Genomic DNA, 22421 nt, shown 5'->3' on the forward strand with positions numbered 1-22421 from the left:
TTCTATTTTTTTAATTTCTCTATGCTATTGTTTATTTGCTGGGGTCCTAGGTGGGGTCTTATCAAGTTCGCATTCATATGTTGGTCTGAAGGGTTAATTTTTGCTAAAATGATGTATGATATGGAAAATGTGTAGCTCACTCGCCAAAGCTATGCTATCTAACCCAAGGTTTATTCGCCCAAATGAAATGGAATACCAGATATAATAACGCCATCGATCCATAATGCAAGAATACTCCATGTCCTACTTGCAGTCAATGAGAAGCAGATGAGACGAAGGAACGTAATCCAACCATAGAAACTTATCGAGACTCGGCAGTGGGCTTATGAAGCGCAGCAGCGAGTCTCTTATAGTCCTCCAGTAGAGCAGATACGTCCCCAATCCGGAGATCGCGCGCATCTTGTGTCTCAAGGAACCGCTGGATTGGAGGATCGATTTTCGATGAAGGCATGGGGAGCGGGCTGATAGGGTCACCAGTGCCGTCTGTCGAGGCAGGTGATGGCTTGAATCTGTCCAGCCCAGATGGAGATACGGACCTGCCGCTGGGAGTCTCTGGTGCGTTGCGGCCAAAGTTCTTCATCATGCCCGGGAAGTGGTTCAGAGGGTTCAGTGTGTTGCCAAAGTTTCGCATTGATTCTAACGGAGTGGGGCTGATGGGTGAACTCGATGCAAAATCCTCGCGTAGTGATGCCGTGATGGACTTTTTACTGCTCTCCTGGGTTCGGGTGCTGTCTACACTCCGGTCTCGAGGGGCAGGGCCGTTAGAGAGGTCTGTGAGTCTTGAACTACTGCGTGGGGGTGTGCTTTCATCCACGGAAACAGAGTTGATTGCTGCGAGCTCCCCTTGGGTCAGGTTTTGGTTGGTGGCAGAGGCGAGCGGCAAGCTCACTAGACGGCGAGCTTCAGCCAATGTCTTTGGCAGTATTGGTTCGCTACCCTCCGGGCCGGGTCCTTGGATGTTTTGCATTTCTTTCAGACGGCCAAACAGAAAGTTGAAACTGCTGTCCAATGTAGCACCAATGTTCTTCAAGCTTTGGTCGGCAGTGGTGCGCACAGCATCATTTGCAGCCCCGAGGACTTTAGAAGGCGGTTGGAAAAGATTGCTGAGGCGTCGTTGCTGCGGTGTGGCTGAAGGTCGAGGCCTGGGTAATGTAGAGGAGGCGGGTTCTTTGATTTCTGGTTTTGATAATTCCGGCGATGCAGATACAGTCGTCACAGCCGAGGTTGTAGTCTCCTTGGGAGGTCGGAAAGGATCGACATGGTCTGCGGATGGAGTCGTTGTCTCACTAGGGGTTTTCAGAGGGCCATCCTGCAGCTCATCGGCACGCAGGGTGGAAAGATCGACGTTTTCCAAAAAGCTTATTGCGGCCTCTAGATTGGTCAAGCAGTAGGCCGTTTCTCCGTCAATTCTGTTTGAAGACCTGAAACGCTGGATAAAAACCAAGTTGCTGACAATGTTGATCCCTTCCGGAGGGCACGTCACAAGCGAGTAGATCAACGTGGGCAGAATCTCGTCTGCAGAAGAGGAAGACGGTAAAAGTTTAGTAAGAGCGTCGACAATGGCCTTGTGCGCCGCCGCGAGCTGCTGAAGCTTTCCGAGGGGGTATTTGTAATCGTTCATCTTCGCAAGATGCTCTCGGGCTTGACAAAGGAATTCGTTCGCCTCATCCTGCTTCTGCTCATCGATTGCTTCAAGGTCTATATCGATCCCAAGGTCCTTCAGATTAATGCCGACCAGCAGCAAAGCCGCAGTCTTCGAACGCAACTTTTCATCCCGCACATCATCCAATGTACTTTTGTGCCTCCAGAGTTTCTCATAAACCAGCTCGCAGACCCTTCGTTCGGCAGCCTCTTCTAGTGCACTCCGTTTGTTTTCAAGGACTCTGCGAGCCTGTCGCTTTTCCGCTACTTCGGATGCAGTCAACATTTGGCGACCTGAAGCCCCTGGCCTGATATCGTCTTGAGAGCGTTTGCTACTCAGTTTTGACAGTGCGCTTCCTCGTGGAGCTTTTGCTGGAACCTGAGGCGAAATATCCCGGTTGATACGAGTTATAAGAGCGGATATATGTGTGGCAATGTGGGATTCGGCGCGACTGTAGAAAACTTGGAAGAGCTCGGAGATCTTTTCGATCGTGGGAGGCGAGTTGTGTACTTTGGCACTCAGGGAATTCACGAAACTATTGGGAAAATGGATGTCAGAATAAAATGTTGAAGCATGGGCACCAATATTGCCACACTTACCGATCTGCCAGGCTGATTAGTTCGATCGGTAGCTCCTCCGAGGGATCTTGTACGCTTCGCGAAAGCACAAAGCCATCATCTGTCTGGGCCTCGCCTGCTGTGCCAGAATCTGCGGAGCCCCGTCTTTCGAATAAGTCAGGTCCATTTTCCTGCCCCTCATTATTGACAGGTGATGACAGAGGTGCTGTTTTGGAATCTTGTTCAAGCGTGGGAGATTTCACATCCGAGCCACCCATTCTGGTGAATGACCGTGCTAAATGCAAATGAGGCTGAGGGCTACTTTCAGAGGGGCCAGACATTTTTAAGGCCAGGGGCGATGGGGTCCTATAAGGCACTAATTGCGCGTCTCCGCTCCCGGGTGCAGCTGATAGGCTGTGCCGATCCCCGTCTGAGAGCCCCCCAGTCTTAGCCTGAGCCTGTTGTCCAGGCGTAAAGCGATCGGAAGTACTCCGTACCAAGCACGAAGTATACTGCAGCTAATAATCAGCAGCAGCGTACTACTGTCCCGGTGATCATTTCAGAAGACACCAAATTGACGGATTCACACGATATCGCGTCACGTCACGGGGGTGCTCATCACGTGCGGATCGCTCTCCGCACTGCGTCACTTGATAAGTGACTCGCCGATAACCGCGATAGACTCACCTCTCCTTGATCTTGAACCTCATCATCACCCCCATCATGCCTCGAAAACGTTCACGGTTTGAACTTAGCGTCCATAGCCTATTATTATCGGCTGCAGTATTGTCAGGTGCTGCCTCCGCCTCAGGCTACTATCCGCCCTCTCAACAAGTTCCCATCATCCCGCCCCAGATACCTTTGAATGGGGCCGAGGCTACACCAAACACCCATGAGTTTGTAAGATACCCTACGCAAGTTGTGTTACCCTAGATGACTTGTAATGACCGTTAATAGTCTCTGCGCCATATCTTTCACCGAGGTACCTATGAACAACCCGACCTTCATGCGAGACTCGACGTCAAGCCAGACACTCGCCTTCGAACTGTATCCGAAGATGGCTACGAAGAAGAATATATTGCATCAGAGTCCTCTCTTTTTGCTTCATCCAGTCCTCTCACAATACAACGGCTAGCCGATCGGCGACTCCCGGTGATTCAAGGTCACTTGGCAGCTGCGCAGTCTTCGGGCTTTGCGGCCGTCTCTCCACTAGAATGGGTCATGGACACATTGCCTGGACCGAATATTACAAACAAGCAGACCATCTTGACATTTGCACAAATGACTGCAAATGACTATATTGAGGAGCCTGGAACAGGACAGTGGCACACTATCAATGGCAGATTCAACTATTCGGGGAGCTTTGGTTGGCAAAAGGATGGACTGAGAGGGCACATCTACTCCGATAAGACAAACGCCACTGTTGTCATTTCTCTGAAGGGCACTTCGCCCGCTCTTTTTGATGGCGCCGGTACCACAACAAACGATAAAGTCAACGATAATCTATTCTTTAGTTGTTGCTGCGGCCAAGGAGGCTCATATCTATGGAGACAATCCTGCGATTGCCAGAGTGCTACATTCACGGCAAATCTGACATGCATCGTCGAGTCCATGACTGACGAAAACCGTTATTACCGGGCAGCGATCGACCTATACTCTAACGTGACCGAGCTCTACCCGGATGCAAATATTTGGATGACAGGCCATTCGCTGGGTGGTGCAATGACAAGTCTGGTTGGATTAACGTTTGGGTTGCCTGTGGTCACTTTCGAGGCCGTCCCAGAAGCATTACCCGCAGCTCGACTTGGCCTCCCAAGTCCGCCGGGCTATGACTCACGGTTTCCACAGTCGCGACAGTTCACTGGAGCCTACCACTTTGGACATACAGCAGACCCAATATATATGGGAACCTGCAATGGAATCAACTCTATCTGTACATGGGGCGGCTATGCATTGGAGTCAGCATGTCACACCGGCCAGGTGTGCACGTATGACACTGTGGCAGACAAGGGCTGGCGTGTCGGTCTTGGAACCCACAAGATTGAGAACGTGATATCTGATGTTATTTTGAAATACGACAGTGTCCCCTCATGTGTCGCAGAGGAAGAATGCTTCGACTGTGAACTCTGGAAGTTCTTCCGAAGTAACGGTTCTGAGGTCACAACTACTACAACTACCACCACTACCACATCTCCCTCCAGAACTTCTACGTGCAAGACCCCCGGGTGGTGGGGCTGTCTGGATGAAAGCACAACCGCTACCACTACGACTACGACTTCACCGACAAACACTGCCACTACTACGACATGCATGACTCCTGGTTGGTTCGGGTGCAATGATCCTACTACCACAACAGCCACACCAGCACCCACAGTGACTACCACTTTTCCCACGGTGACTGCAACGACCAGCTGTCACGACCCAGGGTGGTTTGGCTGCCGTGACGGAACGAGCACGGTAGCTACGACTATCACCAATTCTACCTCGCCCACTTCCGCAACTTGTCATAGCCCGGGAAAGATCTGGGGATGTTGGGATGAGTCCACTAACACGCCTGCGATCACCTTGGCGCCCGCTCCTACCAGCTAACCCCCATTCCTTCCCAAGCATGCACTTAGAGCATACTCTTTCGATTGATCTGTAGGCTCTTGAGAAGCCGCAAGCGCTAGATATACCCACCCACTTTTATGACTTGTTCACACCTCAATTTGCTTTTGGGTTTTCATTTCCCTGCGATATACAAGATAAGATATACGATTGGCGCATCGAGCGAGCATTTGTTTCAGTTTTTTTTTTCTTCTTCTTTCTACAGCTCTATACGAGCACGACTTGACTAAGAGTTTTTGGTTATTTTTTGGATTAATTCCAAGGGAAGCACTATTCGGGGTTCTTTTGTCGAGGCACAGGTGGAATTAGCCAACTAATGCCTCGCGCAACACCTTGGAGGGACTGACCCTTGGAGGATTTTGGTTGCTGTCATACTATGACAATTAGATAGTTCAATGAATTCGTTGGATATAAAACTGTGTGGTTGCCCGACTTGTCTACACCTCAACAAGTCTATAAGGCCCGTGTCTTCGGGGTTGGAAGCCAGGGCTTGCCGATCTCGGATCGAACTGCTAAATTGGGAGAACTTGACCTCCCCGGAATGTCTCTCTCTCTCGGTCTAGCCACAGTCCATTTACAAACCTACCTACATAGGTACATATTGTCCCATTTTTACCCCAATTCCCGGGAGTGGACCCAATAGGATGACATCGGCCCGTTTTGCGATTGGATATCGATCATTCTGCATGCACACCAGTGGACGTCAGAGGCCTGGCATTTGTAGATATTTATTATACATCAATATAGTGATATTTGCTGATATCGAGAGGCCATTACGTACCAAATTACAGTGGATGATTTTCCATATCAAAAGCTGGTGGGGCCATGGGCTTCATTGAACTTTTCCATGGGCTCCCCACAAGGCTCTTTTTTTCCCTATATAAACCAGAGTGCTCCCGGGATTTTTCTCTCTTCCCCATTGACAATCTGCCATCATGGGTCAAGATAGCGAGCCTAGTAGGTTTTACTCCGTGAAAGCCCAGAACACCAACTAATGCCGTCTCTTTCGCAGAAACCTACCGCTACAATGAGACTCCGGTCTACACGGCCTCCAACGGCTGCCCAGTACGCCCAGCTCACTTACTTCCTCCTGAATCGCACGGTCTAACCATATACATATAGGTCATGGACCCCCAGGCTGCTCAGCGCATTGGGCCCAACGGCCCTCTTCTGATGCAGGATTTCCACCTGATCGATCTCCTGGCACACTTCGACCGTGAGCGCATTCCTGAGCGCGTGGTTCACGCCAAGGGTGCTGGCGCCTACGGCGAGTTTGAGGTCACTGATGATATTAGCGATCTGGTATGTACCATCTGTGCAGGTTCTATAATTCCGCAGAGAACATGAGCCTAATAACGCATAGACCATCATTGATATGCTCAAGGGTGTCGGCAAGAAGACCAAGATGCTCACCCGCTTCTCGACCGTCGGTGGTGAGAAGGGATCCCCGGACAGTGCCCGTGATCCCCGCGGATTCGCCATGAAGTTCTACACGGAGGAGGGCAACTGGGATTGGGTGTTCAACAACACCCCGGTTTTCTTCCTACGCGACCCTGCTAAATTCCCCATCTTCATCCACACCCAGAAGCGCAACCCGCAGACCAACCTTAAGGATGCCACCATGTTCTGGGATTACCTCTCCACCCACCACGAGGCCGTCCACCAGGTGATGCACCTCTTCAGTGACCGCGGTACCCCATACTCCTACCGTCACATGAACGGCTACTCCGGCCACACTTACAAGTGGATCAAGCCAGATGGTACCTTCAACTACGTCCAGATCCACTGCAAGACCGACCAGGGTAACAAGACCTTCACCAACGATGAGGCGGCCAAGCTGTCCGCCGAGAACCCCGACTGGCACACCCAGGACCTGTTCGAGGCCATCCAGCGCGGCGAGAACCCTTCCTGGACCTGCTACGTGCAAGTTCTGAGCCCCGAGCAGGCCGAGAAGTTCCGCTGGAACGTCTTCGACCTGACCAAAGTCTGGCCCCAGAACGAGGTGCCTCTGCGCCGTTTCGGCCGCTTCACCTTAAACAAGAACCCGCAGAACTACTTCGCGGAGATCGAACAAGCCGCCTTCTCCCCCTCCCACATGGTCCCCGGTGCCGAGCCCTCCGCCGACCCTGTCCTTCAGTCCCGTCTCTTCTCCTACCCCGACACGCACCGCCACCGCTTGGGCGGCAACTACGAGCAGATCCCCGTCAACTGCCCGCTCAAAGCCTTCAACCCCTCACACCGCGATGGCTACATGAACGTCAACGGTAACTACGGCGCCAACCCTAACTACCCCTCTACCTTCCGCCCCCTCGCCCACAAGCCCGTCAAGGCTAGCCAGGAACACGAGAAATGGTCCGGCGCTGTCATCGCCGAGCAGTACCCTGTGACATCCGAGGACTACGTCCAGGCTAACGGCCTGTGGCAGGTCCTTGGTCGTACCCCCGGCCAGCAGGAGAACTTTGTCGGCAACATCTCTGGTCACCTATGCGGCGCTGATGAGCGTGTCCGCAAGGCTACTTACGAGATGTTCCGTCGTGTTAACCCGGATCTTGGTGCTCGCATTCAGTCTGCTACGGAGGCTCATATTACCGGTGCCCCGCCAGCGCGTTTGTAGTTTTGGTTTTCCTTACTTGTGCTTTTCATACTCGGAATAATCGTGGATTCACTCCATATCACTGCATTTAGCTACCTCAGCGACTTGAATACGATTTTATGAATTATTGTATTATATTTTGGTATCATCTTGGGGTTCTAGTAGGAATTAACCGAATGCTTCGTAAATAGCTAAAAGAAATGTTGATATCTTCTTTCCAAATTTATGAGCGTATCCTCTAAATCAGATGAAGACAACAAATGACTTGAACGCAATATTATAAATAGTAACACTTCCACTGTACTTTGAGAGTTAGCCTTTCACAATCCTGCCTAGAAGCTGCCCTGTTCCCAATGAACACTAAGCCATCGACTAGCAGGGACGTATCATCCATGGCTTTTATATTATAGGGTCAATGTTTTTGTTCTTTTGTTTCAATTTCTTCTTTACTCCTCCAAGAAATGGCCTATCAACATTTCGTTAGCATTCAATTTCACGAACAAGGGGGGAATATATCCAGGGCAACTCACGCGTTCCAGTATAATTGATCCCATCGATGGCCACATGCTGGTATGCCTCTCTAAAGAGAGCATACTCCACAGGATTGGAAGTATGATTGAGGGCAGGGTCATCATCCATATTATAATAGTAGTTGAACTTGTCAAAAACCCTTGTGGTAGCATCAGCCGGAAGCCTTAAAAACCTGTTCCTATTCAATCGATGAATCAATTGCGATCTGTCAATAGTTGTAGATTAGCATATGACCCAAAGCATACCAGAAACAGAACAAAACTCACACAAAATCTCTACAGCCAACCAAGTCCTCGTTTGAGTGATTAAAGCGACAAGGCACCAAACCAGAATCTCGAATGATCCTAACAGCATCCCCAACTGTCCTCTCGCCGCCCATACGTAGATTGACAACGTGGAGCCACCTCTGATGCGGGCCTTCGTACCCGAAAGTACTCATCGTTAGCTCAGATGAAGTTGTGAATTCGTGTTGTTCCACACCTTCCAAGTCCAGGATAACTCCCCTGGTGCCAATAGGCGCGTATGGGGTATCGTCTTGCAGTTGATGTAAGAACGTGAGTCGGAGCATGCAATGGTTATTTCGCTTTGGGTCCTTAGGATATTCTGGGTCTTGAGGCCCGACATCTATAAATTCGAGATGGCATTCAGCAACCTTCTTGCGTGCGAGGCCCATGGGGATGTTCATGCTACCTAGGAGCTCATAGTCCCGGTTTCTGGTTACCTTGCCGGCTAGGATACGGATAGGACGTGGTGGTGGGGGGAGAGGAGAAGGGTAGGTATTCCCGGAACGAAGACTGCGTGGCATCTCTGTATGTATGGTTAGCTCTTGGGACCATTTAACTGTAGGGGCTATTGTTTTACTTACTAGCTGTGGTTAGTCAATGGGCTACTAGTGAGAAATTGGTGTTAACGGACTGGTTGCTGTTAGAAAACAGATTGTTCTTGATATTGAAATGTTGAGAATAGTGTACAAGAAACGGATTGTATCTTATATATTAGGAGATCTTAGAGGCTATTAATAATGAAACCATGAGATTGTAAGAAAATGCCTTATTATAGTGGCCAAGCAACGTTTGAAAGAAGTGAAGGACTATAATTAATCGAGTCGTCAAAGAGACAAATATAGATGCTCAAATCCAAATCCGCCTTTGAAAGACAAATTGGACCAATACACATTGTTCAAAGAGACTACAATTAATCTGGTTGATTAAAGAAGATCCGTGAAAGAATTCTACGGAGAGATGGACATTGTTGCTCGAACCAAGCCCTAAAGTTCGGATAGCATTGTTGATCAAAGAAAGAAGTCGTCCTCCTGGCAAGCATCTATATTTTAACATTTGGGGATCACAGTAGGATTCAATATAGCGTCAAAGATAGCCGTTTCTGGCCGGTTTACAGTAAATCAGCAATGGGATGAAATCAAGAGTATATGCGGTTATTTTTTTTCCGATGCAAATTATTACAATAAAGTATTACCGACCGAGTATAATATATGTAAAATAATAAGAATAATTATAACTCCGAGTAGGATATACTTTGTAACTAGTACATTCTTATTGCTGCAAGGGTCCCGGAGAATTATAGTTCTCCCACGTGGGGGTTGTAACACAAAGTACTTCGTATACTACAGCTAAATTGTATACGGGGTATAATTTCCAAATTATATGACCAGCAATTATTATACCCAGAGTAACAAAAGCCGAACATAGCGCCCATCAAACATCAAATAATCTGGTTCACTGTCACCATGACCCATCACTTGCCCCATCCGGGCCCCGCCAAGCTTCCCATCCCGCGAAAATTTGCGTTTGGAGGCATCGAGCCCAAATCCCCCGTTCCCCCGCCAATTGGGACCATTGGCTTTTATCCTCATTCTGTCTAGCCCTTTTGCCTCTGCCGCAGTATTCACTTACCCTCGGTAGACGTCAAGGGGACTTTCGCCGCCCAGGAGTGCTCGCGTGCAATGTTCTCAGCATTGTGGGTACTTTGATTTTTCTTCCCCTGACATCCGAACCAGGTCAACTTTCAAACCCATATTGAAAGTTGTTCGACACAACTCCCCAATTTCCTCCCAGTGACTTTGGTTACTCCGCCTATCCAACATGGCCGAACCCAAGGCCTCCGATGCCATCACGCCGGTGGATGATGGCCTTCCCGAATATGGTTACTCTTCGACCGCAGGACCGGCCTCGGACTCGTCCATGACCAAGGTCATTCAAAATGCAAAGGCAGCCACAGAGAAGGAACAGTCTATGACCTTAATGCAGGGTATCCGGCTATACCCTAAGGCAGTTCTTTGGAGCGTGCTCATCTCTACTTGCATTGCTATGGAGGGTTACGATATTAGTTTGGTCAACAACTTCTATGCCTTCCCACAATTCAATCGCAAGTATGGTGAGATGATCGCCGATGGCTCATATGAAGTATCCGCAGCGGTAAGTTCAACCAATTCCGGCGGTGGCCATTTCTCCATCTCTTGGAGTGAGGTGGATTTGCCTCGTTGCGGGATGAAGAAACTAACAATTCTCGGGATGTACAGTGGCAAGCAGGTCTGAGCAACGGTGCCTACTGCGGCGAGATCATCGGTCTATTCATCAACGGCTGGGCTTCGGAACGATTCGGTTACCGATACACGATTATGGCCTGCCTTATACTTGTTAGTGCCTGGACGTCAATCTTCTTCACGGCCCAGAATGTGCAAGCCCTGCTCGCAGCGGAGATTCTCTGCGGTATCCCCTGGGGTGTCTTCCAAACTTTGACGATTACCTACGCCTCGGAGGTGTGTCCCGTGGCGCTGCGAGGGTATTTGACGACCTATGTCAATTTCTGCTGGGGTCTTGGCCAGCTTATTGGCATCGGTGTGATCAAAGGAATGTTGAACAGGAACGACGAATGGGCCTACCGGATTCCATACGGACTGCAATGGATGTGGCCGCTGCCACTCTTCATTGGTATCTGGCTTGCGCCCGAATCCCCATGGTGGCTGGTTCGGAAAGGCCGTACCGAAGATGCGAAACGGTCCCTTGTGCGGTTGACCACCAAAAGTCAGGGTCAGGATGGAGATTTCGATCCCGATGAGACCGTCGCTATGATGGTTCACACCACCGCTCTGGAAGAAAAAATCACCAAGGGCGCTAGCTACTTGGACTGCTTCCGGGGTACCGATCTCCGCCGCACGGAGATTGTGTGCATGGTCTGGGCCATCCAAAATCTTAGTGGAAACTCCTTTTCCAACTATTCGACCTACTTTTTAAAACAGGCTGGGTTAGACTCCGCTAACTCTTACGCCTTTGCCATGGGTCAATACGGCATCAACATGGTTGGTGTTTTTGGATCATGGTTCCTTATGACACTCGGAATTGGCCGACGGACGTTGTATCTGTACGGTCTGTGTGGTCTGTGCACCATGCTATTGGTCATGGGTTTCCTTGGCCTTGTTCCTAAAGACCACAAAAACCAAAGCTCCCTGGCCACGGGGTCCATGATGTTGATTTGGGCCCTATTCTACCAGCTGACCGTTGGCACGGTCTGCTTCTCCCTTGTCGCCGAGCTCTCCACCCGCCGACTGCAAATCAAAACAGTTGTGCTCGGCCGCAACCTGTACAACATCGTCGCTATCGTCTGCGGCGTTTTGACCCCTTACATGCTGAACCCCGGCGCCTGGAACTGGGGCAATTACGCCGGTTTCTTCTGGGGTGGCATCTGCTTCTTGTGCATCATCTACACGTACTTCCGCGTCCCCGAGCCTCGTGGCCGCTCGTTCGCCGAGCTTGACCTGCTCTTTGAGCGCGGTGTCAGCGCTCGCAAGTTTGCGACGACCCAGGTGGACGTGTTCGACGAGACCATTGAGGGCCGTGTCATTGATGATTACCGGGCGGAGAAGAACAACCGAACCGATGAAAGCCAATTGGAGAAAAATCACGGTTCGATATGATGCGATGTGTCTTATGTTTACGACTAATTCTGCTTCTGGGCCCGAAATTCATAGGCACTCTTGCATGTACATAGCATTTTCAGCAAATAGCATTAATCTAATATCTTCACATTATGGCCAAATACAAAATGTAACATGAAGTCTTCAATTCTTTCATATCTCCATTTCCCCTTTGATACTGAAAGCCCCTTTTCCTCCGTATTCCTCCCTGGGTGGTTAACTAACCGGAATGCTTATCCAGAAGATGAGACGAACATAGATGAGGCGCCTGAATATGAGGCTGCAGATGATACTGCTCTACGTATGTCCTATAAACAAGTTCTCTATTCTACAGCTCCAGCATCGTGAATTACAGGCAGCCGATGAAAAAAAGCCAGCTTCTTCATTCCAAATGAGTTTGCTCCGCCCATAATCTATTCATGGGACCACTCAGCCTTCTTCTTTTCCGCAAAGGCAGTCATACCTAGAATAATCGTTAGCAAACCCCAACTCAGACCCACTCACTCAGCAGACCAAAGTGCCAACTCACCAATCTTCTGATCCTTACTCCCAAAGAGTGCATGGAACAACCGTCTCTCATACTCAACACCCTCCTTAAGCGACAACTCCTGGCTCTTATTAACAACCTCCTTCCCAGCAACAACAGCCACACGGCTATAGCTGGCAATAGTCTCGGCCGTCTTATAGGCCTGCTCAAGCAACTCCTCCTTACCACCCGGCACAACCTTCGCCGCGACACCCCACTCACCAGCCTCTTTACCGCTGAAGTTCTTTCCAGTAAGGATAAGCTCCATGGCCTTGCTCTTGCCGACCGCACGGGTCAGGCGCTGGGATCCACCTGCGCCGGGGATCGTGCCTAGCTTGATCTCTGGCTGGCCGAAGGTGGCGGTTTCGGAGCAGTACAGGATGTCGCACATCAGGGCTAGCTCGCAGCCGCCGCCGAGGGCGTAGCCGGAGACGGCGGCGATGACTGGGGTGCGGATGGAGGTGGCGAGGTGGGACCAGGGAGCGATGAAATTCTCGCTGTAGGCGGCGGAGAAGCTTAGAGGGGCCATTTCTTTGATGTCGGCGCCGGCTGTGGTGGGTTTGTTGGGTTAATATTGTTGATGTATATTGGGGTTAGGGTGAGGGAATGGCTGGAAGAGATATGGGCAGTGAAGAGAGTCCACAGGGCATGTACATACCGGCAAAGGCCTTCTCGCTTCCTGTGATAATGATTGCGCCGATGCTCTTGTCATTGTCGTAGTTGCTCAGGGCCTCATTAAGCTCCTTGAACAAGGGAGTGCATAGTGCGTTGAGAGCCTTGGGGCGGTTAAGGGTAACTATAATAGCAATGAGAATTGGCCCTGTAGCATATTGACTATGTTACATACTCAATCCCACGCCGGGCTTGGGGGTCGAAGTGAGGATGTGCTCGTAGCTACCAGTAGCTGAAGAATAACCCCGGACTCGGGCTAGGTAGGAAGTCAAGGGGACCGATGTCCGAGAAGTGGCCAGACGAGTGCATTGACGGGCAAACATTGTGATCTGTGAAGAAAAAGACAATTACTTTTGTTCAGATAATTGAGATTGATTTATGCAGAGAAAACAGAGAGTAGCTACGCGATACCATCATAGATGGCCCGTTTCCCCCGCGACCGACCGAACGCCGAAGTTAACCGTCCCGAGGTACACGTGAAGTGCCTAAACCCTTTTAGTCCGTCTTATGTCACTACACTGCCACATACTATTGACTTTGCCCCATGTCACGTGCACCTGAGTGGCTGGTGACTCATCTCTAATCTGATTGGCCTGTGTGCAGTGGACACTTTTCTGTCCTGAAGGAAGCGCAGTGCCTGTCCTGGAATGTCTGGTTTCAGCAGCTTATCTTAATCACTGCTTTTCCTTTGCCTTTCCCTCTCTCCTTTCTTTCTTTCGGTGGTCTAGCCCTGTGCTTTGCCCATTTCCCCTAATATCTTCATCATGGATGTCCCTGAGCCCGATCAGTCGCCCTTCACAGCCGTGTCCGCGCACACCTCTAGACTGACTCGAGTGAGTATCTCGTGAGGGGCAAAGGCATTGCGCAATTTCTTTGGATCCTTCATCCTTGAAATCAGTTGAAACAGTCTGATCAATATGCTAACACGTCAATCGCAGCACTACCAAGCCTACCTCGATGCCTCGACTCCGTACACAACCTACCGCTGGGTTGGTTCCGGCGTGCTCCTGTTCTTCTTCTTCCTGCGCATTTTCCTCGCGCAGGGCTGGTATATCGGTATGACTCGATCAAGCCTCTGAAAATGGAATCAGCAGAGCGAAAATGATGCGCTTCAACACCAACACGTGAAAGCCATTCATCTACACTGCTGGGAACATCTGCATAAACAAACCGCTAACGCTCCAATTTTAAATCACAGTCGCCTATACACTCGGCATCTATCTCCTGAACCTCTTCCTCGCTTTCCTCACTCCCAAGTTCGACCCCTCCCTCACCCAGGACGAGGGTCTCGAGGACGGTGACGCCGGATCCCCCAGCCTCCCTACCAAGAAGGACGAGGAGTTCCGGCCCTTCATCCGCCGTCTCCCAGAGTTCAAGTTCTGGCACTCCGCCACTCGCGCCATCGCCATTGGCTTCGTTTGCTCCTGGCTCGCCGTATTCGATATCCCCGTCTTCTGGCCGGTGCTGGTTGTTTACTGGATCATTCTGTTTGTGCTGACGAGTATGTTTCCCCCTTTTGTTCGGAATTCGATACGATGCCTGTATCATTTTTGCTGTGGACTTCTCTCTAACTTGACACTTTTTTCCAGTGCGACGACAAATCCAGCACATGATTAAGTACCGCTACGTGCCTTTCTCTTTCGGAAAGACGCGGTATGGCCGTTCATGAGATCTTCGATTTCTGAGCTTCTTTTCTGTCTCTGACTCTATATCCACGATCGTTCGCATGTGCATGTCCTGTATCTGTATGCGCGCTTTGGCTTGGTGAGCAACAGACAGACATGATATGATAAGAGGTGAAAGTGCCGGGCTCATGGTGGTCCATTTATGAATTTTCCCAGACTCTTTTTAATCACTGTTTGCTTAGAGGGCCGCTGCTTTGGCGTGTTCCAGTCTTCTTCCCCTGTGAAATATGATTAGACCTGAAGTCAATGAATGAACTGACTTGCAATATATTTTTTTTTTGAAAAGCAAGACTCCGAGACTTCTTTTTACAATTTCTTCTTTTTATAGTTCCCCAAATGGGGAGGTAACATCGTTTGAGACATTTCATGTGGAGATGAGCGGATTTGCGCTTGTATGCTGCCGTGACCTTATTTGAGAACATTTAGCTTATGCAGGGTAATATGATTAGATGAACACAACACCTTTCATCTAAAGTCGTAAGAGCGAAAAACACTTGTCTAATCTCCTCCCCTCGCTTGTTGCCTACAGGCTTCCGACTCTTGATCATCCCAAACATGGATTAATACAACGCAGTGGACTCACCTTAAAACTCCGACTCGTACTCACACTCAAGTGAACGCCCTAGCGCAACCATGGACATGAACATGAACATGCCAACAGTGTTCTCATCCTCTACTGAAATCACAATCCTCTTCACAGGCTGGACAACCTCAACCACGACGCAATACATCTTCACGCTAACCTTTCTATTCCTCCTCGCCATCTTCAACCGCTTCCTCGGCGCTCTCAAATTCCAACTCGAGAAATCCTGGTCCCAGCATACTTCTACCCCTCAAACTATACTTCTTGCTCCAGTAAATCCACGACAAAGCATCCGAAAAGCAAAGCTCAGTCCTCTTCCACACTACATGCGCGTACACGGGGACGAGGACCCGGATGAAGATACTTTACCAATTTCAAATAACCACATTGAAACACGAAACACACCCACGAGACATCTGAAAAGAGATGGCCCTCGGAATAGGACTTCACTGAGATGCCTCCTCCCGTCGTGGACGGCCAGTGGAACGTGGAGTCTCCGGAAGGACGGGACACGAGCGTTGCTTGAGTGTGTTAGGGCCTTGATTGGATATTTCTTGTGAGTGCTCACATCTGCGGCTGTCTGCGCATGTATTGAATGATCCACTAATTATCGAAATTGATAGGATGCTATCCGTGATGACCTTCAACGTCGGCGTCTTCGTTACTGTGCTTTGCGGCGTCCTGATGGGCGAGCTGCTTCTTGGAAGGTTCTCTCAGGGAACTGGCTGGCAGGAAGGTACTTGTCATGGCGGGTGATTGGAGCTTCGATTGCTGCTGATGGCCCAGCTCAGCTCCCTTTACTTCGCGCTGTGTGAGACTGCGTAGTCTCTCACAAAGGCAGCTTATCAGGCTGCCTAGGTGTTGGTTGAGAGGGGCTATTAGAGCTGTCCATATAGACGTCACGACCTCATCCATGCTTCATCATTTACCTAACTCCTTATAAAACAAGAACGTCCATCAACATCACCCAAACAATCACCCACCCTCAGCATAAACATGATCGACCTGCTGCTGCTCTAGCGACTGATTCTCAAATTCTGGTCTGCAAACCGTCGATCCTATTCAAACGACGAATATTACTACAAATCTATCTCCAATCCAAACTACCAATTCCATTCCTCTGACATGACATACCTGGAGCAAGCGGAACCATAACCGCCCAAATCTCCCGACAACTGCAATCAACGCCATTGAGGTGCGAACACTTTGCCAGCGGACGTCCAGCCTTTGGGATTCTCTTCATCGGTCGGTCGTAGTGTGCGCATTTGGACGAGCGGTGGCCTCGAATACAGGATTCGCTTTTGTAGGATCTGTAAGTATGTTTTCTACAAAATCTGGTGTAGATCCAAGTAACACAGGGGGGATCTTACCACGACCATTTATCACCTTTGGAGTCGAATGGCATGCTTCTAATTTGATTCAAATATAGCTCTGAGTCTAATAACAATTGTGTCAATGTCTATGGATCCCAAAAACGGAGGGAATATTGGATCTATTGAGTAAATACTGAAACTAGCGGGATTAGTCTATTGAATATGTAGTCTACTTGCGCAAATGTGCTCAAATCAGCGCCGGGGTGATCGGCCGCTATATAGCCATTTCTGGCTGATCTGTGGGGATCTACAAGGTTGTAGGTCGTACGCCTTAACAAAGAGAATATCTGAATTAGATAGACACAGAGTTATTTTGCAAGAAGGATAGTTGAAACTTCAAAATAAAGATGGCGGGTGCGATTAGGACAAGCTGTTAGCAAGTCATCCCGATTCCACATGGAAATCGCAAACATAGTTCGAATCATACTCCTGACCCCTGCGCTTTTGAAGGCAAGCATACGAGACACTCCATCTAACTCCAGATCATAGGTATCATGAACAGGTACCGAGGTACGTGCGGCGTAATTTGAATGGACCACATCAAGGAAAAAAAAAACAGGAATCGCCATACTTAAATCAACAGATTCTCCACACTGCTCGGCAGCTTGTCTCCGATAATAGCGCTATCCCCCAATGAGAGAGTCGACATCTTGCGGTCTGTATTGGGGCGGGACAAGTCCTGGGTTTTAGTACAGATCCAGGTCGATGCGTACATATTCACCCTAGAATATATGTATAAGCTTCGTCCTTAATAGTCAAGAACAAAAATTGACAAACTCACCGGTCAATACATGTACCGGGGAAACGAGCTCCCACGCGACGAGCAGAGAAGCCGTTTTCCTCAAAGTGCTTGATGTACCAAGGATTGATACTGGCGGAACGGAGGAGGATGCGACCACCATTCTTCAAGGCTTTGTTGAAAGTTCGGGCTTGGGCAGGAGCTGAGTCCTCTGCGGGATCGAACCAGTCCATTGAGTCCATGACCTGATGTACATTTAGCATGGATAATACTGCTGAAAGTTAACATTTTGATACTTACTACGGCGATGGTCAGAGTTCCCGGGGTGATACGGTTGATCACTTCGTTGATCTCATCAGTGTGGATACGAAGGCCATCAAATGCACCAGGCGTGGAAAGCCTAACATGTGCTTGTGGAGAAAGATAGGTGGGGTGGCATCTATGATTGCAGTTAGCACGTGTAATTGAAAGACATAAAAAAAGAAACGAACCTCCTTGAGAATTTGCCCTGAACGCAAAGGAAGTAGAAATAGTTGTCGTTGCTGATCAGAGTTTCGTTGACCACAGGGTCAAGAGTATTGACAACATATTCCCAAATAGATTGGCCGCTGACATCCTTGCCCTTCTTCATATCTTCAGTCAAGCCGTTGCGGCGGAAGAAGTCGTCGACAATCATATTTCGCTGGTTGCGTGGTACTCCGGCGGCTTTCCAGGCGAACCATTCTGTGCTCACAATAGCCCAGTTGAGTGGTCGGCTCATTAGCACACGTCGAATGCGAGGCCAGATTTCACGCTGCTCTGCAATACTTTGTGCTTCACACAGCTTGCGAACTTCGCCCTGGAGTCCGAAGATGTTGAAGAGCCATCGAACCATACGAATGGCGTGGCGAGATCCACCGGTCTCGTACAGACCATGGCCAGAGGTGGAGGTGAAGGTCTGGGTGTGCTCGAGCCAGTACTGGAAAGCCTGACTGGACAAGTGAGGGCTGAGTTTAGAGATTAGCAGTTCGCGGAACTGTGCGTGCTTGCCATCACCGAAGATTTTCCACATATCCCGGTGACCCAACGCTGAATAACAGGCAACCTTCAGCTCGAGAAGGTGATTTTGGTTAGGGTTCAGGTCCACTGCGTGCACCCGGCGGGGGCTCTTTTGCAGATAATCAAGAATGTTGTCACCAGCGCTGGTGATAGCCAGGATCACGTCGTCTTTGCCGATGTTCAGGAGCCGGTGGTCAACCCGCGGGTCTTCCCATGTGAATGCGTAGATATACTCGTTCTGGAATTGAGTATGTTTGGGTAGCATGTCGTTGTAATGAATGCGATAGTGGTGGTTCTGGTAAAACGATGATGGAAGCGGCAGGTTTGCACTCAGGTTAATCACTGCAGACTCATATGCCTTGGAACGAATCTCTTGTGAGCTTTTCACCACTGCATTATCCATCTCCTGCTTGTGATTGGCAGGAAGCAGGTAAGGAGACTCAGTGAAAGACGCATTCAGCTTCTCAATGGATTGACTTGATGGGGTAGATGCAATTTCCTTTGGGCAACCAACAAATATGTAGTAGGGAATGCCACCAAGGAAATAGTTTCGTTCGCTGGCGGAGATGACAGTACCAAACTTGTACTCCAGGTAGTCTCGGCGGGCAGCTTCAAGGCTCACCCGGTCGAAATCGAACCAGGCTCTCCAAAATACACGCCCAAGCCAGTTGACATGGCGGTTGAAAGCACCGCCCGTGTAGTTGCGACTGGACACATCCACAATGCTTTGGACTGTATTTGAATGAGCGATATTCATGCCGAACTTCGAGATATTGCTTACCATAGAAATCGCACACACCCAATATTCCAGTTGACTTCAAGCGGGAGGTTAATGAGTCCACGACGCTGTAATAGTCTAAAAGAAAGTCAATATCAATAGTGTTGCGTGTATTTTGGATACTCACCAGGGATCATTGATAGACTGTAGCTCATAGTAATCAGGTCCACGCCATCACTTGCTGCATTTGTAGACCGGGGATCAAAATCTTTCTCAGGCAGATGGAAAGACCGGGCATCTTGGCAGAGAACCGTAACATTCTTCCACCCAAGACGCTCGAAGCGCTCGCGGGCAACTTCGCAGAGGGACGGGGAGAGGTCGACTAGGTAAACGTGTTTGAAGAATTTGTCGACCGGAAGGAAGGCAGCCATGGCTTCGATGTTGTATCTGTCACAAGTCAGATATTCTGTCTGTATCACCTCGGGGTTCCTCTCGTGCCTACCCAGTACCACCACCGACCTGGAATACATTAGCGCTAGCTCAACAGGATAGCAAGTCAATACTCACATCCACCCAGACAGCCTTTCCAGCCTTGACGTCTTTGTTGTTAATCTTGTACTTCAACTGCGCACCCACAAGACCAAGCATGTCCTCGCGACCACAGAGCAGACGACGACGAGTGGCATCGTAAATTGCGGCCTGACACGGTCAGCTTAGAGCCATATCCAAGCTCGTGGTCATTTGATCGCACCTGTGTCTTGTAGAAGCTCTCCAACGCATCCTGCTGGCCCCCAGCCTGCTTATCGTGCGGTTTGATGAAGCTTGCCCAGATGAATTTCAAGTAAGGGCCAGCTCCAGTGTTGGCGACTTTGATGTGCTGAGATGAGACGAGAAGAACCAGACCGACTAGGGCAAACACTAGTACGGCGGCCCCGACGATGTAAACGTGCATCCAATCCATGTTCAATGTTCAAAGAGTGATGCAACGAACGAAGAGTAAGAGAAGCGAATGTGAGATTCAAATACAAATCGAATTGGCTTTAATTGACCACATGCCCCTCTCACGAGGAGAGAGCAGCGTGTACCATGTCCTATCACGGCAACACATGGGGGGTGCAGATGATAAGAGGGAGTGGAGGGGCAAGGGAAGGTACAATGGACATGGACTGCACGTATACCAATGTGCATTAAGAAAGTAGCTTGTACATGGTCCATTGTAGTCCTTTGGATTGAAGTAGTCGATCATCCAAAAGCGGCACAAACCAATCCAAATCCACTGCAAATCAATTGCGATCCAACTCTAAGGACAATTGGGTTCCTGCAGTAGCCTGTAGTCCCCCAATATCTGGGCCACTCACAGCCCTGTCACTTCCCATGTGGTTCCCCGAAAGTCTTGGCACTGACCGTTAGGGTCCCATCGACCTGGCCCGTGGGGCCTGCTGTGCCCCCCATAGGGCCGCCACCAAGGCCAATCCTCAGGGCCCACGGGCACCAATCAGCTCCCCGATTGCTACCACACTGGGAGTTCCCCAGATTTGATGGGATCTCGAAATCACCACAATTTATTATAAAGTAGATCCCCTAGACCGGAAGATTTTGAGATCATGTACGATTGGCTTGTCAATTCCGTTTGCAAATCGTCATGGAAGGTCGGCCTACATATAGGACGTACAGTACAGCCTTAGGTCTCAATTCTGCCTCCTCGATCGACTTTGAGTTGATAACAACCGAGTCAGATACCCAAAATTTGGCTGACCAGTTATTGAACAAAAAAGAGGGACACTCTCCAATTGGGGTTCTTTCTGCGGACTGAGGAGGATAATCTTCAGGTTTGCCGAATGCGTTGTCTCCAGAATGCCGATCTAGTAGTCATCTCGAGGTCGCAACTAGTCTCACCAAAAAGCTAGATGCGAGTAAACGTCATTCTATTCGCTTTGTTTTAAGATGCTAGAGTACTGGCGGCACCTTAGAACGTTTTTATCTTGTATATTTCCTTTTCGCATATTCTCATTAGCCCGGGTAATGACATGTCTTTGTCAACTGCATATATGGTTAAATACACGGGTGAAAAGCATATAGTTAGTAGGGAATGTTTTCTTAACAACGTTTAGAGCGTTAATACACAATAGGGGTGCCTGTGTTATATACATGGTTAACCGGAGATATGAGTGTAGGCTATTTCCGGAAATAGATCTTCATTTGATAGTGGCCACTACATTGTTCAACAGCACGTTGCGTCTGAGTCACAGGGTGTAGAGAGACAATGCTTGCTGTGCTGTGATCAGGTCTTTCGAATCTTATCGTACTCAGGCAGAGCCCATTTCACCATCCATTCGAATTCAAGAACCTGCTTGGCAGTAGGACGAGTCTCAGGCCTGTATGAAAGCATCGATCGCAGCATCGAGAGAATGGCATCGCGCTCCGCCGATTCAATCGGCGGCATCCCTTCTGCTTGCTGAGGCTGCTGTACGCTGTCCTCGAATCGGTCTTCCCACGACCGGTAAGGCTTTCGATTTATCGGTTTCCCGTCTTCGGTGAACCGATTATGCCGTTCCTTCCATTGATACCACCATTCTCGTGGCAATATGCCAAGTGCATCGACTTGCTCGCAAGTCACGGCATCCTCGGTTGCTAGGAAGCCCTCGAAAATTGGGCTTTGGGCAATAATATTCCATATGGAGCATCCGAGTGACCAGATGTCAGATGGGAAGGAAAGAGGCTTATGTGGTTCGAATCGAACCTCCGGGGGGCGGTTTATAAGTGGAGTGTGGGATAGGTATTTTTGATGCTGGGTAGGAGAGAAAGCCTCGCCAAAATCAGCTAACAATATCTTTGCTTCTGGAAGTGCGAGGTCATCACTTGCTTCTCCAAACCATATTGATATAACAGCATGCGACGGGACACCCGGTGGTAGAGGTTTACCGTCAAAACGCCTTATTGCTTTGAGCTCCGGCTCTCCGTACTCCTTATACAACTTCTCGACAGAGATTGAATTTAAGTCGAATAGCAGCTGGAGGAGGACGTTTCCATAGTGAAGATCTCCACGAGCAAATCCTTGGGAATGCACGTATTTGACTGCGGTCGCCAATTGTGCCGCCAAAGCACGAGCTACCTCGAGTTGAAAAAGACGAGTATATGATTCATCCTTCGCCTCAGACAGACTCATCCTTGCCGGGTTTGTCACATAACAGGGATGTGTGCCATTCGGGCCCTGTATATTGAA

At 49.4% G+C, this 22421-nt stretch overlaps 11 protein-coding genes across 11 annotated transcripts; 5 read left to right on the forward strand and 6 right to left on the reverse strand.

The window, feature by feature from the left end:
- Nucleotides 1-301: 301 nt before the first annotated feature.
- N7471_011475 (VPS9 domain-containing protein) lies at nucleotides 302-2540 on the reverse strand (the record flags this gene model as incomplete). Its single annotated transcript, XM_057284194.1, has 2 exons — nucleotides 302-2177; nucleotides 2242-2540. The coding sequence occupies 2 exons, from the start codon at nucleotides 2538-2540 to the stop codon at nucleotides 302-304; spliced, it is 2175 nt and encodes a 724-aa protein (XP_057130460.1).
- A 370-nt stretch (nucleotides 2541-2910) lies between these two features.
- atg15 (triglyceride lipase ATG15) lies at nucleotides 2911-4788 on the forward strand (the record flags this gene model as incomplete). The annotated part of the gene is made up of 2 exons (XM_057284195.1): nucleotides 2911-3099; nucleotides 3157-4788. Exons 1-2 carry the CDS (start codon nucleotides 2923-2925, stop codon nucleotides 4786-4788), a joined length of 1809 nt encoding a protein of 602 aa, XP_057130461.1. The 5' UTR covers nucleotides 2911-2922.
- Nucleotides 4789-5741: 953 nt separating this feature from the next.
- On the forward strand, nucleotides 5742-7420 carry N7471_011477 (catalase; the record flags this gene model as incomplete). Its single annotated transcript, XM_057284196.1, has 4 exons — nucleotides 5742-5763; nucleotides 5819-5871; nucleotides 5929-6108; nucleotides 6170-7420. 4 exons carry the CDS (start codon nucleotides 5742-5744, stop codon nucleotides 7418-7420), a joined length of 1506 nt encoding a protein of 501 aa, XP_057130462.1.
- Nucleotides 7421-7845: 425 nt separating this feature from the next.
- Nucleotides 7846-8735, reverse strand: N7471_011478 (uncharacterized protein; the record flags this gene model as incomplete). The annotated part of the gene is made up of 3 exons (XM_057284197.1): nucleotides 7846-7865; nucleotides 7930-8135; nucleotides 8197-8735. 3 exons carry the CDS (start codon nucleotides 8733-8735, stop codon nucleotides 7846-7848), a joined length of 765 nt encoding a protein of 254 aa, XP_057130463.1.
- Nucleotides 8736-10032: 1297 nt separating this feature from the next.
- N7471_011479 (putative MFS alpha-glucoside transporter) lies at nucleotides 10033-11864 on the forward strand (the record flags this gene model as incomplete). Its single annotated transcript, XM_057284198.1, has 2 exons — nucleotides 10033-10365; nucleotides 10470-11864. The coding sequence occupies 2 exons, from the start codon at nucleotides 10033-10035 to the stop codon at nucleotides 11862-11864; spliced, it is 1728 nt and encodes a 575-aa protein (XP_057130464.1).
- A 413-nt stretch (nucleotides 11865-12277) lies between these two features.
- echA (enoyl-CoA hydratase echA) lies at nucleotides 12278-13385 on the reverse strand (the record flags this gene model as incomplete). Its single annotated transcript, XM_057284199.1, has 4 exons — nucleotides 12278-12327; nucleotides 12394-12939; nucleotides 13049-13186; nucleotides 13238-13385. The coding sequence occupies 4 exons, from the start codon at nucleotides 13383-13385 to the stop codon at nucleotides 12278-12280; spliced, it is 882 nt and encodes a 293-aa protein (XP_057130465.1).
- Nucleotides 13386-13826: 441 nt separating this feature from the next.
- Nucleotides 13827-14731, forward strand: N7471_011481 (Rer1 family protein; the record flags this gene model as incomplete). Its single annotated transcript, XM_057284200.1, has 4 exons — nucleotides 13827-13895; nucleotides 14001-14118; nucleotides 14261-14563; nucleotides 14652-14731. 4 exons carry the CDS (start codon nucleotides 13827-13829, stop codon nucleotides 14729-14731), a joined length of 570 nt encoding a protein of 189 aa, XP_057130466.1.
- A 649-nt stretch (nucleotides 14732-15380) lies between these two features.
- Nucleotides 15381-16086, forward strand: N7471_011482 (copper transporter family protein; the record flags this gene model as incomplete). Its single annotated transcript, XM_057284201.1, has 2 exons — nucleotides 15381-15886; nucleotides 15954-16086. The coding sequence occupies 2 exons, from the start codon at nucleotides 15381-15383 to the stop codon at nucleotides 16084-16086; spliced, it is 639 nt and encodes a 212-aa protein (XP_057130467.1).
- Nucleotides 16087-16305: 219 nt separating this feature from the next.
- Nucleotides 16306-16735, reverse strand: N7471_011483 (copper fist DNA-binding domain-containing protein; the record flags this gene model as incomplete). The annotated part of the gene is made up of 3 exons (XM_057284202.1): nucleotides 16306-16388; nucleotides 16465-16628; nucleotides 16701-16735. The coding sequence occupies 3 exons, from the start codon at nucleotides 16733-16735 to the stop codon at nucleotides 16306-16308; spliced, it is 282 nt and encodes a 93-aa protein (XP_057130468.1).
- Nucleotides 16736-17274: 539 nt separating this feature from the next.
- N7471_011484 (class I SAM-dependent methyltransferase) lies at nucleotides 17275-20159 on the reverse strand (the record flags this gene model as incomplete). Its single annotated transcript, XM_057284203.1, has 9 exons — nucleotides 17275-17425; nucleotides 17485-17687; nucleotides 17743-17881; nucleotides 17934-19212; nucleotides 19262-19336; nucleotides 19386-19645; nucleotides 19701-19717; nucleotides 19766-19897; nucleotides 19950-20159. The coding sequence occupies 9 exons, from the start codon at nucleotides 20157-20159 to the stop codon at nucleotides 17275-17277; spliced, it is 2466 nt and encodes an 821-aa protein (XP_057130469.1).
- A 1320-nt stretch (nucleotides 20160-21479) lies between these two features.
- N7471_011485 (uncharacterized protein) lies at nucleotides 21480-22364 on the reverse strand (the record flags this gene model as incomplete). The annotated part of the gene is made up of 1 exon (XM_057284204.1): nucleotides 21480-22364. The coding sequence occupies one exon, from the start codon at nucleotides 22362-22364 to the stop codon at nucleotides 21480-21482; it is 885 nt and encodes a 294-aa protein (XP_057130470.1).
- Between the last annotated feature and the right edge of the window lie 57 nt (nucleotides 22365-22421).

This window comes from Penicillium samsonianum, assembly GCF_028829775.1.
Source record: "Penicillium samsonianum strain IBT 33392 chromosome Unknown utg000007l_segment0_segment0, whole genome shotgun sequence".
Taxonomy (NCBI): Eukaryota; Fungi; Ascomycota; class Eurotiomycetes; order Eurotiales; family Aspergillaceae; genus Penicillium; species Penicillium samsonianum.